General features: G+C 41.4%; 1 protein-coding gene across 1 annotated transcript; it reads left to right on the top strand.

The window, feature by feature from the left end:
• Window positions 1-12,445: 12,445 nt before the first annotated feature.
• On the top strand, window positions 12,446-13,875 carry LOC147881430 (thiamine phosphate phosphatase-like protein). Its single transcript, XM_087370118.1, has 5 exons — window positions 12,446-12,673; window positions 12,793-12,914; window positions 13,003-13,204; window positions 13,276-13,412; window positions 13,535-13,875. The coding sequence occupies exons 1-5, from the start codon at window positions 12,539-12,541 to the stop codon at window positions 13,743-13,745; spliced, it is 807 nt and encodes a 268-aa protein (XP_087226244.1). The 5' UTR covers window positions 12,446-12,538; the 3' UTR covers window positions 13,746-13,875.
• The last annotated feature ends 321 nt before the right edge of the window (window positions 13,876-14,196 follow it).

The raw sequence follows: 14,196 nt of genomic DNA, 5'->3' as shown, positions 1-14,196 counted from the left end.
TTCCCTCCTTGAACTTGGATTTTTATGAATGCTGGTATTTGTGTCTAGTGGAACACCCAAAATAATATTTGTTGGTCCTCTGTTATAACCAATCATTAGAAAACCCATCTCTATTAACGTATCAAGGAAATATAAATAGAATCAGACATCAAAATGTTTTAAATATGGAAAACCATTTAAAGTCCAAGTTTATTCTCACCTCAAATGCATCCAACCACCAATGTGTGTCTCTCATTGTACACTAAAATGTCTAGATTTTGCTTTTGTTATTGATGGATCAAGAGCTCTATTCATATGTGTGATGCACTCTTTCAATCTTTCTTTTCTTAACAATCTCACATTCATCCAACTTAATAACAAATATAAGTCATTCTTAGCACTCTTCAAATGTAATTCCATAGATTCTGAATTCTACCATCCTTTATAAGCCTATCCCCAAATGGGGTTGCTTTTGATCGTGCTCTCTGCAGCTCTTTTCCCTCTTGCTCTTAGAGATGCTTAAATATTTGCACAACTTCAGATTGAGTTGTGATATATCATTTATTTTCATCACCGACAAACTTTAGCAATGTTGTTGAATTTGAAAATGCAAGAGTAGACTTTTTGGATAAATGTTTCCATCACACCATAAGTAAATATGTTGTAGGCCTTCTTGCCTCATCTTCTCTCTCTGCATGGTGCCAACGTACTTTTGTTTGAAGGACAAATTGATGTAATGGGATCATACCTAGGATCCTAAGGTCCATGGTTGTGAGTGTGTGAACACATGGTGTGCCTGGTTAGGTGTCAGTAGGTGTGATTGAGTGAATCTAGGTGTGTGGTGTGTGATTGAGAGAATCATGAACCTGATTGAGAGATTTATGAATCTAGATGCTCTACTATGCTCACATATGATGTCACTAGTGGATGTAACTTGTGCCTATATATTGGGCATATCTCTCATGAATAAAGTCTCTCCCTTATCATCATCTTTCTCTCTCCATATGGTCTCCATGCTACTCCAACATGTGGTATCAAAGCTTGTATGATCCTCCTTGAGCTTCTACCCATGTGTGCCACGTGTCATCACCTCCTTCATCTTCTTCATCTTCTCCTTCATCTTCTTCTCCTCTTCTTGGTTGACCTTGGAGGGCTTCATCCATGAGATCTGCTTTACCATTGCTACTATCCTCTTAGGTGGAGCTTCCTTATTATAGGGCATTGCTTCTCAATGGTGGGTCTATAAAACGCACTACTCTACAGCCGGACATTGTCTATGCAAAAGTCGCCATCTTCCATCTTTAGTCAATTTTGCAAGTGCTTGATCTCCCAATCCACTCAACAAACCTCTTCAGCCCCATGATCTTCAATCAAGGTTGATTCATCTGATTGGTGGGATCAAGAGGAGAGGCCACCATTTTGCCATGGCTGCTCCTGCAAACTAAAAGAGAACTTGCATTTGTTCTACTCTATCATTCAACAATTTGCAAAATGCTTTCACGAGGAGTTGGGCGACCCTATTTCCAAGCTCTCTACAAAGTTTGGTGAGCATTGGTCTTAACCCCGAGCTATATTTACTGAAAAACTAGTCCAAATACTCTCTTCTTTGGTTTTGGTTGGATTTGGAAGGGATAGTCCAAGTTTGACTATATGTGTTGACTGAATCTCAGTCAACACTGATCTTTGACTGTCAACATTGGAAGGTTGAATGCATTTTTCATCCTTTATATTGAGGATTGAAGCTATAGTACTTTGAAGTGGATTTCAAGTCATACTATCTTGTTGACTAGTTGACTATTTGACTAATGTGGTTTGACTATAACAAGAGCTTACATGAAGGAAGAGTATATCATGACTTGCATGATGGTTTCCAATGGATATGATTGGAACAAGGGTTTCAAATACAACCATTATGCTTCTTATTTTGAAGATGTCAAAGTTATGGTTTCAACATCTTTTATGATGTATGAAATGTACTTGCATTTGGTTGATTGCATTATGCCATACATTCATGAGCTTCTATGTACAAGAGTAGACACTGCCCTTGTTTTACTAACAGGTGGTAAGACCCTCTTCATATTTGATTTATGTGAAGGCATATGGGATGCATGTGATCATGTACTTGAAGTCAACTTGCTTGAAGCTACTCATTTGGTAGCATACCTCATTAAGAGAGAAGCTATGAAGAAGAAGGATGTAAGAAAGATCAAATGGCAAAGGAGTTACAAGAAGAGCTACACCAAGAACTTCTCCAATGATAATGTACCTCACACTATGGTAGCTTGGAAGAGAAGGAGGAAAAGGACAAGATATGCCATCAAAGGGGGGTATTTCCCCACATCTTCAAAGTATATTTTTGTGTGTGTGGTCAATAAGGGTTCTCTGCCTTGGGATGTCCCCTTTAAATGATTGTTAGTCTTATGTTTTACCTTGCTAGATCTAAGGTTATTCCCATACATAGTCATTGCCTATCTCCCAGTTGTAAACCAAGAATCCTAGGAGTGAGTCACAGATTAGGGCCATGTGTGTTGCCACATGATGGTGGGCAAGCCATCGATCATCCCATGTGCTACTACTGAGGGATGAGGTCATCAATTTGTGGGGGGGATGAAGGACAAATTGATGTAATGCAAGGATCATACGTAGGATCCTAAGGTCTATGGTTGTGAGTGTGTGAACACATGGTGTGCCTGGTTAGGTGTCAGTAGGTGTGATTGAGTGAATCTAAATCTGTGGTGTGTGATTGAGATTTCTATAGTGTTGTAACTAGATGTCGCCATTTTGGGAGCAATGTTTCTCCATTTATTTTCAGTCTCATTAGCTTTTCATAAAGCAAAATTTTGATGATGGCACTAAGCTTTGAAAATTTGAAAAAAAAGGCTATGGTGATATTAGTTATAGTTTCCTAACAAAGGAGATAAATGGATCGCGGAGGTGGCTGCAAAATGATTGAGAGAAAGAAGTGTCTTGTATGAGCATTCAATGCAAAAGCTCGTCGAATACTGCATGTTCAATATAAAGTAATATATTTATTCTTCTATCCTCTGACCTATTTATAGTAATTGTGTATATTCTATTGAGTATTTTATTATTTTTGGATATTTCGAACCAAAAAAATGAAGAAATCATGAATTTGTCTCAAGGCCCCAAAAAGATCTCCCTTTTTTCCCAATGAAGCTTGTAGGTCTATCAGGGGCCCTCATAGGCTTGTTGAGATATCGAGCTCCACTCGCGATATGCCAGGGTGACCGTTGTGCATTTATGTCACCGACTTGTTAACTGGAGATGCGGTTGGTACACCGCCCATGAATAATAGCTGGATGACAACTATCCTTATCTACTCTAGTTCGTGGCTCAGTTAGTATGCCACCTTAGTTAGTTGAGTTTGGTTTTGAGACCCACATATAGGGTTCTTCTATTTCTTTGTACTAGAGTTCTTTTGGCTTTCACAACTAAGAAGAGGAAAACTGTTTTCAGCCTCCACCTTTGTGTGTATTCCCCCATTGTGCATGTGAGAAAGTTGCAAGTGAGACTCCTTCCCTCTCTCCCACTATCTTCACATGGTATCAGAGCCTTGTTCGTGGTAAGGAGCTCAAGAAAGCAAACCAAGTTCGTGGTGTCCTGGTAAGAGGACCAGTGTTGCTTTCCTATTTCGAGTTTGGGAGCAAATCTCTATAGGTAGCATAGCCAGAAGTGCAAGTGTGCACTGTCTCAGATTGAGACGCCCTTCGCGGTGTGGCGAGAGCGTAGTATATTTTTTTGATTCGAGGCCATTTTGGGCCCATTTTGAAGGCGGAAGTTCTTCGCAGGCACTTAGAAAAAGGCCCTATTTTTGCTGTGCGACCACTGCTCGGCTGGTCGGTGAAAAGTTGCCAAAGAAATTGCATCGTATGCCTGTGTGCAGAGATATTGGGAGTTGCAGAATCATGCTTGTTGCCTGTTGATGCAAAATATCGTCACTAGGAGGTGACTGTGTGGTCAAATACCACTTTCGTCAGTTTTGCAGATCTGCCCGTGTGAGGCAAAAGCTGTGTTTTTTGCAGTGACAGAATATTTTGCAATGTTCTGTAATGGCATCTGATTCTTTTTCACAGATTGTCACTGAAAAGCTTGACAAAAACAACTTCCAGGCATGGAAGTTTAGAATGACGACTTTCCTTATGGGAAAAGGCTATTGGGAGTTCATTACAGGAAATGAAGAAGAACCTGTTCTTCCTAATGTTCCCAATCAACAGGAAATGCAGGCATTTAAAGGATGGCATGAGAGAGCCCGAAAAGTTATGTATTGGCTGTCTATCAGTATTTCGGACTCTATGATTGTGCATATTCAGGATGCAAGTATGCCAAAGGAGGCATGGGACACTTTGGCAAAAATGTATAGCACAAATACACAAGCTAGGAAAATGCAGCTCAAACAAGAGCTCAAACAGGAGTTGCACAATGTGCAGAGAGAAAATTTGAGCATAAATGACTACCATTGGGATGCACTTGCTTCCATTGGGTCGCCAGTGGAAGATGATGATCTAGTTTCCGTGACCTTGAATGGTCTAGGAAAGGATTATGCACAGTTTCGGACATCCATTGCCGTCCGTGAAAAATTTCCTGATTTTGAAGAGTTGTTTGCTCTTCTAATTTCTGAAGAGCAGAGAAATGGGGGTGCATCTTCTTTAGGAGGAACTTCAAAAGAAACTGTCTTCTACTCAAATGCTGGAAGAGGTAGAGGCAGAGGTAGAGGAGGCCGATCTCTGCAGGCCGTGGTAAAAATCAGAATATGCAGCAAACTCAAGAAAACCAGTCCTATGCAGGAGGACATGGTAACTCTAGAGGTAGGGGGAGCCAAAGAGGCCATGGTGGATGGCAGAGAGGCCAAAATGGAAACAGCAATGTTGAATGCTACTACTATGGAAAAATGGGACATATGGCTAAAGACTGCTACAAAAAGCAGAATGACATTATGAATGCAAAATTGCAGCAAGGCAATTATGCATCTTCTAGTAGACAGGGTGATGACAGAAATGAGCATCTATTTATGGTGCAGCACATGACCAATTTTGTGACAAGTGCAGAAGATCGAAATGATGTGTGGTATGTTGACTCAGGTGCGTCAAACCACATGACAGGTCATGCAGAGTGGATGCAGGATGCAAGGAAAATGGAAAAACCAGGATTTGTGGAGACTGGTGATGATACTACACATCCTATTGTGCAGATTGGTAAAATTCCTTTGTCTATGCAGGATGGGAAAAAGAAATACCTGTCAGATGTATTTCATGTCCCGAACATCACCAAGAACCTGGTTTCTGGTGGTCAAATGGTTGAGCAGGGCTTGCAGGTCAGATTTAATCCTCATGGATGCTTTGTTGAGGATATGAAAAAGAACGGTCACTTGATAGCAAAAGGAAAGAAGAAGGGCAGGATGTTTACGTTGGATGCCGACATACCTGAATTGAGTGCAGCAATGTTTGCACATGGGACCGGTGTAGTTGCAGATATTGATATCTGGCATAAACGCATTGGTCATGTTAATGTTCAGTGACTTAAATCAATGCAAGCCCTAAATATTGTTGCAGGATTGCCTAAATTCAAGGTCGCAGAAATGCATAAGGTTTGTGAAGCCTGTCAATTTGGAAAACAGGCAAGGAAACCATTTCCTAGGCATGTTTAAGAGAGTAAAAAGCCATTGGAATTAATCCACTCTGATGTGTGGACTACTAAAGCTGCATCTATTGGAGGCTGTCACTATTTTGTCACATTTATTGATGACTTCAGCAGAAAACTTTGGGTGTATTTTATGAAGAAGAAAAGTGAAGTGTTTGGGCACTTCAAAGCTTTTAAAGCTATGGTTGAAAAAGAAACAGGCCTACAAATAAAATGCCTAAGGTCAGACGGAGGGGGAGAGTACCTCTCAAATGAGTTTGCAAGGTTCTTGCAGGAGCATGGCATAAAGAAGCAATATTCATGCAGTCATACCCCACAGCAAAATGGAATTGCAGAAAGGAAAAACAGGCATATTGGAGAGGTATCTCGGGCCATGCTAAATGAAAAAGATCTACCAGATTATTATTGGGATGAAGCAGTTGCTACAACAGTTTATATAATGAACAGGACTCCCACTGCAGCAATACATGGCATGACGCCAGAGGAGCTGTATACTAGTAGGAAACCAGACAAAGCTGAGAAGTGCGTCTTTATTGGTTATTCTCTGCAGCAGAAAGGGTATAGATGCTATAACCCTTCTACACGTAAGTTCACAGTGAGCAGAGATGTTGTTTTTGATGAGATGAGCAGCTGGTATAAACCAGTAAATGTGATGATTGATGTAGATGCACAAAATTCACAGCAACAATCGCAAAATATCAGTGGACCTGCAGTGTCCTCTAGCAGTGGTTCACATACTTCGCCATGGACAGGTAGATTGAGATCAGGAGAATCTCCTCAAAGCAATGCAGATAGTGGTACGCAGGTATCACGAAAAGGAAAAGAGAAGGTAGATCAGCCCATGTTTGATGTGAATGCAGGTCACTCTTATGTGGATGGTGAATCCAGTGGCTCAGAACAGAGCATTGATGATGAGTTGGGTATTCCTTCTATTGTTACACCTGGAGTAAGGAAGACCAGGGATGTTTTGAGAGCACCTGGAAGTGAGCCTATTTTGCGCAGGTCTACCAGGGTTAGGTATCCTGTGGATAGGCTGAAATATGATGGATTTACAACCATTGACTATGCCTATATGGTCAAAGTGATACAGGAACCAGAACCCACTTCTTTTGAGCAAGCCATGGGAAATGAAAAATGGGAGAAAGCCATGGATGAAGAAATGGATGCCTTGGAAGCAAATGCTACATGGGAATTGGTGCCTTTGCCTAAAGACAAGAATGCAATTGGCTGTAAGTGGGTTTATAAGATCAAGCACAATGCAGATGGTTCTGTGAATAGATACAAGGCAAGATTAGTTGTCAAGGCGTATGCACAGACATATGGCATTGATTATGAAGAAACTTTCAGTCCGGTTGCAAGGATGGCAACCATAAGAGCAGCCATTGCTATGGCTGCATCAAAGGGATGGTCTTTACATCAGATGGATGTAAAGAATGCCTTCTTGCATGGTGATTTGCAAGAAGGGGTCTTTATGGAGCAGCCAGCAGGTTATGTTCATGCTATTCATCCTGAGTTTGTTTGCAGGTTGAAGAAAGCCTTGTATGGCTTGAAGCAAGCACCTAGAGCATGGTCTGACAAGATAGGACAGTATCTTGTCACTATTGGTTTTCAGATTTCCAAGGCAGATTTCTCACTCTATGTGAGAAAAACAGAGAAAGGGATTATGCTGCTTGTCATTTATGTTGATGATTTGATCATCACAGGTGATAGTGAGGAAGATATCCTTCATGTGAAAATGCTATTGAGGCAGAAGTTTGAGATGAAGGATTTGGGAGAGCTGCGTTATTTCTTAGGCATTGAGGTGATTAGATCACCAAGTGGGATACAGCTCTTGCAGAGGCAGTATGGATTGGACATGCTGTCCAAATATGGGATGACAGGCTGTAAGCCTATCTCAGTTCCTTTGGAGTAGAATGTAAAGCTGAGCAAGGATGCAGGTGAGCTTCTTGAAGACCCTACTATGTACAGACGCATAGTAGGAAGTTTGATTTATATGACTATTACCAGGCCAGATTTAAGCTATGCTGTTGGATTGGTAAGTCAGTTTATGCAGGCTCCAAGGAAACCGCATTTGGATGCGGCTAGATGCATACTCAGGTATGTGAAGTCCACATTGCAGTATGGACTATTTTATGAGGCTGGGGTTCAGATACAGTTGCATGAATACACTGATGCTGATTGGGCTGGTAGTATTTCTGATAGACGATCTACCAGTGGATATGTATTCTCTTTGGGGAGTGCTGCAGTCACTTGGAGCAGCAAGAAAAAGCCTACAGTTGCCTTGTCGAGCACAAAGGCTGAGTACAGGGGTGCAGCAATGGCTGCATGTGAGGTAGCTTGGTTGCATAAGCTACTCTATGATATGCATCAATCTACAGATGGGCCAATTGTCATTTATTGTGACAACATGAGCAGTATACACTTGGCAAATAACCCAGTCTATCATGCTAGAACAAAGCACATTGAGGTGCATTATCACTATGTGCGGGAGAAGGTTTTACTAGGTCTTATTGATCTAGTTCATGTCAGCACAGAGGATCAGGTAGCTGACATATTCACGAAAGCATTGGGCGCAGAGAAGCTGCGCAAGTTCAGAGACCTGCTTGGTGTGCAGGAATTGGGATTGAGCTCGAGGGGGAGTGTTGAGATATCGAGCTCCACTCACGATATGCCAGGGTGACCGTTGTGCATTTATGTCACCGACTTGTTAGCTGGAGATGCGGTTGGTACACCGCCCACGAATAATAGCTGGATGACAACTATCCTTATCTACTCTAGTTCGTGGCTCAGTAAGTATGCCACCTTAGTTAGTTGAGTTTGGTTTTGAGACCCACATATAGGGTTCTTCTATTTCTTTGTACTAGAGTTCTTTTGGCTTTCACAACTAAGAAGAGGAAAACTGTCTTCAGCCTCCACCTTTGTGTGTATTCCCCCATTGTGCATGTGAGAAAGCCGCAAGTGAGACTCCTTCCCTCTCTTCCACTATCTTCACAAGGCTATCAATCTTAACCTGCATCTTGGATCTCTCCTTCTCACAAAGGTCATAGAGGGTTTCATAAAAAGCATTGACTCCTTTTTCAAACCTGCTATGGTCCGACCACTCATGATCAAGGGCCTCTGGAGAAACTGATCTTTAATGATGTGGTGTTGAGCTTGATCCATTTCAAAAGACTAAGCCAAAGCATTTGATGTGGATGACTCACTGCACATACCTTCATTTCTCGGATCCATTATGTATCAGTCTATCATTATATCACCCATGTCTAGTACTATTATTGGGTCACCCAAAATGTTTAGTGCCCTAGGACTTCTTAGTCTACCAATCCACACAAATCTCATTCTTGGAATTGCTCTTGTTCTTGTTGTTTCTCTTATGATTGTAGTTGCTCTGGTTGCTATTGTTTCTCATGTTATTGTTGTTGTTTCTCTTGCCCATTTTATCATTATTTCCCTGGCCAGCTCTTGCTACTTCTAGTCTTGTAGGTACTGCTACCCTTGCCATTATTGTTCTCGTTACACATTCTCTTTGGCTTTCTTGATGCCTTTCACTTCATCTCTAGCAGTTCTTGCATTTGTATGCTAGGCCACCGTGTTTTTAGGTACCTTAGTCTCCTTTTTTGAGTCTTGAGCTACTATTCTTGTAGCTATCTGCTATTCAGATATGGCCGATTGCTGTTATGATTGGATAAGAGGTCTTTGACTAGCACCTCATTAGTGGGATTCTCAATGTAGTTTGCATCATCCTTGAGCTCCTCATTGGTGGCCACTCCATTGGTTGTATAGGAGTATGTGATTGAGTAGTTGAGCCTTCCTTGGATCATGAAGGAGAGGGAATGGATTGTTGAGGTTGTAGGATGAAAGGGTCATTGGTCAAGGTGAAGATTTGGCCGTGACTCATTGGTAGGAGGAAAAGGGACCGATTATTGAGGCTCAGATTGAGACTGAGGCTGAGATGCAATGTCAAGGGGTAGATTTGGCCATGACTCATTGGTAGGAGGAAAGGGACTGACTATTGAGTCTAAGCGTGAGGCTGAGGCTCAAGAATGGGCAAGAGTGGGATGTTGAGTCGAGGCATAGGAGGAGTTTCTCTTACCGTATGTTTACATGAGGTTTACATATGCTATCATATGTGGTCGCTAATATGCATGCAATATGGTAGTCCCACATGGACTATATAGTTGATGTAATAGCTGGCATTTATGCATTCCTCGATATATGCAAGCTTTCTACAACTAAGTTTTGAAGTATGGCTTGATAATTCACGTAGAGACAATGGTAGCATCCCCGTATCTCATAATAGGCTGGGCAAATATAGAGAAAATTCTCCTCTGTCTCAATGCCCCAGTGTACATAGCGTGCAAATCCTCTGCTCTCTGCATATACTTGCAGCTCTCCCCACCTCAATCATCAACTGATTGGACGAAACCCGCATCTGTCCAATGGCAATCCTCAATGCATGTGAGACTCCTCTGTCCTCGAGGTACTTGGGTCTGATGATGAATCCTCACTAGTCGTCTGGAATACTCCAGGGCCAGCCTCGGATAGAGTGCTAGTCTCTAAATATATTATAGCTCACATATCTAGCTCGAGTTAGCGAAGCATAGACACTCAATGTAAGCATATTGCAATGCAAAAAATATAAGGCATAGCAAAATGGATGCGCATAAATTGCCTATGAAAGTAATATCCTATATGTTTAAATTGGGTACCTAGCCTCATTTGGAATTCATAATAAGGTGTTGTGGCTATCGAGCTACTATCAAGTATTTATGCTATAAAGGTGTTGCTACTATCAAGAATTTATGTCTCACCATGTTATACATGTCATATATAGCAATTCTTGTAGATTGTGTGAGAGACCTTAAGCAGTGATATCCAAATTAGAGCCCTTTCAAGCTCTTTTTATTTAGGAAGCATGTAAGAGGGACTAGAGTATATGTAGATGTGAGAGGGACTATAGTAGATGTAAATTGCAACATTCAAGAAATTTATTTCATATCCCATTGAGGAGCATCCATGTGGCAATCCCACATGGATTTCACATACAAATGCGGCTATAAGCATGCACATATGACATTTGATGGAAAGTTCATATGGTACCTTGTGCATCAAGTTTCCAATCATATTTTTATTCATTTCCCTCCTGGTGGATTCACTATAACAAAACCCTATATAGCATGACCAAGTTTAAATAGCCTTATCTTACATAGGTATGTTATATTGTACTTCATAAACTTTTAATTTTTATCTAAAATGTGATTTTAGAATACATTATCTAAGTGTAATTATGTTACAAAAGGTAATTTTAAAATTGCTTCTCTAAGCATATTCTCTAATTTAAAAAACCATCATGATGATTGCATGGTTATCTTACATATACCTTAATGGACCCCCCAAGATTTCCCTCTTGCCCTTTATATACTTCTTGGGTATGGGTAAAGCACGAAGCACTTCCATGAGGGTGAATAAATAAATTGGCACTTCCATGAGTGTTAGTGAAGTGGTTGGCACTTCCTGAAGGAGGGCTAACGTGTATGGCATTTTCTTAAAGCTTCTTTGCCCACTATCTTTCCCCCTCTCCTCCTACAAAAGGCCACAGAGTTTGCATATGCTTCTTTGCCTAGCTTCTCCTCCCCTTGCTACCCTATTGTCTTCCTTTTTCTCCATGCGTTGACTTAGTGAGTACCCTCATTGGAACTCTCGCTTAGCATCACTCTAGCACCCACTTTGTCTCTATCTTATTCTGCTCCCTTTTTTGCTTGCTATCCCATCATCTCCCTTCATATGTGATTGGCGTACCGAATTGCCAATAAATTTCAAATTGCCAATCTATTTATTCAGTTTTGTAGGCTATATATTGTTAACCTATTACCACTATGGTATGTGCCATTTTTGTAGAGCAGGATGATAGCTACTTTTTCTAGCTTGATTCCTAATATATGTTGACATTTCTTCATAGTTCCACCTCAATCATCTAGAATTTTCTTCAAAGAAAAAGAAATGGCACCCTTTGAAGCCTACCCCATCTTACCCCTTCATTCTTGACTACCCAATGCATTGTGGAGGTGGTTAATGGTCATAGCAATCATATTTGGGATCGTAGATAAGAGCATCATCTATGTAAGGAATCAATCTAGGGATAAGAATTGGAAGGAGGACAAAATAGTTAAGTGAGAGGAGGATGACTCTTGGATGAAGTGAAGGGAGAATAACATTTAAGTTGGAATATTAATAATGCTACTTGAAAGGGTGTGCATTTGTCACCGTTGTGTTTTTGTGTTTTGTGTTGCCATATATGATCCACTAACTCATTTTATGGTGGTCGTGAGATAAAAGCTCTGAGAGACGTATGACTCATGTCTTGGAGGCACGGTACCTAATCGAAGCTCCCACTCGAACAAGTCCTTTGGCTTTGGAGAGAGAATGCACACACATACTAACCGCCATTAACATGATACTTAAATGATTACTTGATTAGGAATTAGATTGAGAAGCTTGGACAGTTCAAGGCAAGGGATATGCAACCCAAGACGCAAGAGGCCTGACCGTTAAGGTTTTCTTTCTTTCTAGAAGGGTGGAGCAAGTTTGGAATGGGAAGTTGGTAGGGAGGGAAGATGCGATTGGGATTCCAAAGAGATGCTATGGAGCATGGGCTTTTCTAGGAAAGGTACAAAGCACCACCAAAGAAAAGCAATGGAATATTATTAGTGGCCGTTCCAACTTGTGGAATATTCTCAGAACTGCTTGGGGTATATAGGTACTAGCTTGTCTCCCATTTTGCTGCAGCTTCACTCCTCACCCTCAAGCTTTCACCTCCACGTTCTCTATCAATCCTAATTGGATTGGCATTCTCCCTGTGATCCTGAGATTTCATCCATTGCCCACGTTTGGCTTCGATAAGATGGACACTATTGTTGTATTCGATTTTGATTGCACCATCATCGACTTCGATAGTGATCCCTGGGTTGCGGAGCAGTTGGGCGCCACACAGCTTTTCCAGTCCCTTCGTGACCAGCTTCCTTGGAACGACATGATGGTGAGTTTGCTTCTCCTTCCCTATCATGCTCTACTTGGAGAAGTAATATAGTCTTTGGTTCTGATTTGTGACGGCGCATTGAGGGTTGCAGCGAATTGACGAATTGGTATTTGTTGCAGGATGCCCTGATGGGGGCTTTGCACACCCAAGGGAAGACCATTTCGGATATAGAAGACGGCTTGCGTTCCGTTCCTCTGCAACCAGAAAAAATATCTGCAATCAAAGCAGCGCACGCTTTGGGGTAACTTGCTGCTGCAACCTGGATCTTTTTGTCATTTGTGGATTTACTGTGGTGGATTCCTAATTCTACTCCGTGTGCTGTAAACCAGGTGTGAGCTTAGGATTGTCAGCGACGCTAACGCTTTTTTCATCAAAACAATCCTGGATAAATATGATGTTACGGATCTTTTCACTGAAATCCACACAAATCCTGCCAACATAGACGAAGACGGACGGCTTCACATTGGACCGTTCTATCCAAAGTCAGAGCCTCCTCACCGTTGCGCGCTTTGTCCTCCGAACATGTGCAAGGTTAGTGTACTTAAGGGTGCCTATTCTTTTCCAGACTGTCAGGCTGTTGTACTTACTCTCTGGTTTTTCAGGGAAGAATCATCGACCGAATTCGAGATACAATTCCAGCACATGCGAATCGGCAGATTATTTATGTAGGAGATGGATGTGGCGATTTTTGTCCCTCTTTGAGGCTCAGAGAAGGGGATTCTATTCTCCCGAGAGAGGGGTAGGTGCTTTTCGTGGGTTAATACAAGTAACTCCTGTGGGCGTGTTGAACAAGCTTTCCAGGTGTTAGGTTGTGGATTGTGGAGGTGGGAGTTCTGATTGCATGTGACGGTGAAATGGCAGGTATCCGCTGTTGGATCTCCTCAACGAAAATGCGTCAAAGGTGAAAGGGAAGGTATATCCTTGGAAATCAGCCAGAGATATGGAAAAGATACTCTTGCAATTGCTACAGGGCCAAGAAATGGACAAGGCGGAGGAAAGGTATGGATGTGGAGCGTATAGAATTTATGGGATGCCGCAGAAATTGGAAGAAGTCTGCGAGATGGTGGTGTGAGAGAGAGCGGTTTACAAGTCCATTCCTATTTGGCAGTTTACATTATTTTGTGTTGAGAAATTGGAATGAGGAGAGGTAGCTCAATTTGCTTCCTCCCTCCCTGCACACTTTTTTGATTTGAAAACCAGTTGTCATTATATTACAAAAAGCAGTCCCCAAGAAAAGGGTCAATATGCTACAAATATCAAAACATCTCATTACATAATCTCTACACAGGAAAATAGCAAAAGGCTCCATTATGTAATCCCTAAACACTAGAATCCAAATATGTGCACTTTTAAAGGTTTTTTTTCAATCTTGGAAAACTTCTAAGACCGTCCATCATCCAAAGCCAAACAATCACGACTTTACCTTTTAAACTTAACCATAGTCTTCACTAAAAAATAATATATGTTTGTTGAAGTGAGTTTCCAATCCACAAAACCTGTTGCAAATTACTTGTAGTGATAAA

The sequence above is a fragment of the Dipteris shenzhenensis genome, chromosome 31, assembly GCF_047967505.1.
Source record: "Dipteris shenzhenensis isolate YYH24624 ecotype China chromosome 31, Dip_SZ_1.0, whole genome shotgun sequence".
NCBI classification, from domain to species: domain Eukaryota; kingdom Viridiplantae; phylum Streptophyta; class Polypodiopsida; order Gleicheniales; family Dipteridaceae; genus Dipteris; species Dipteris shenzhenensis.
This window is presented reverse-complemented; position numbering and strand designations above follow the sequence as displayed.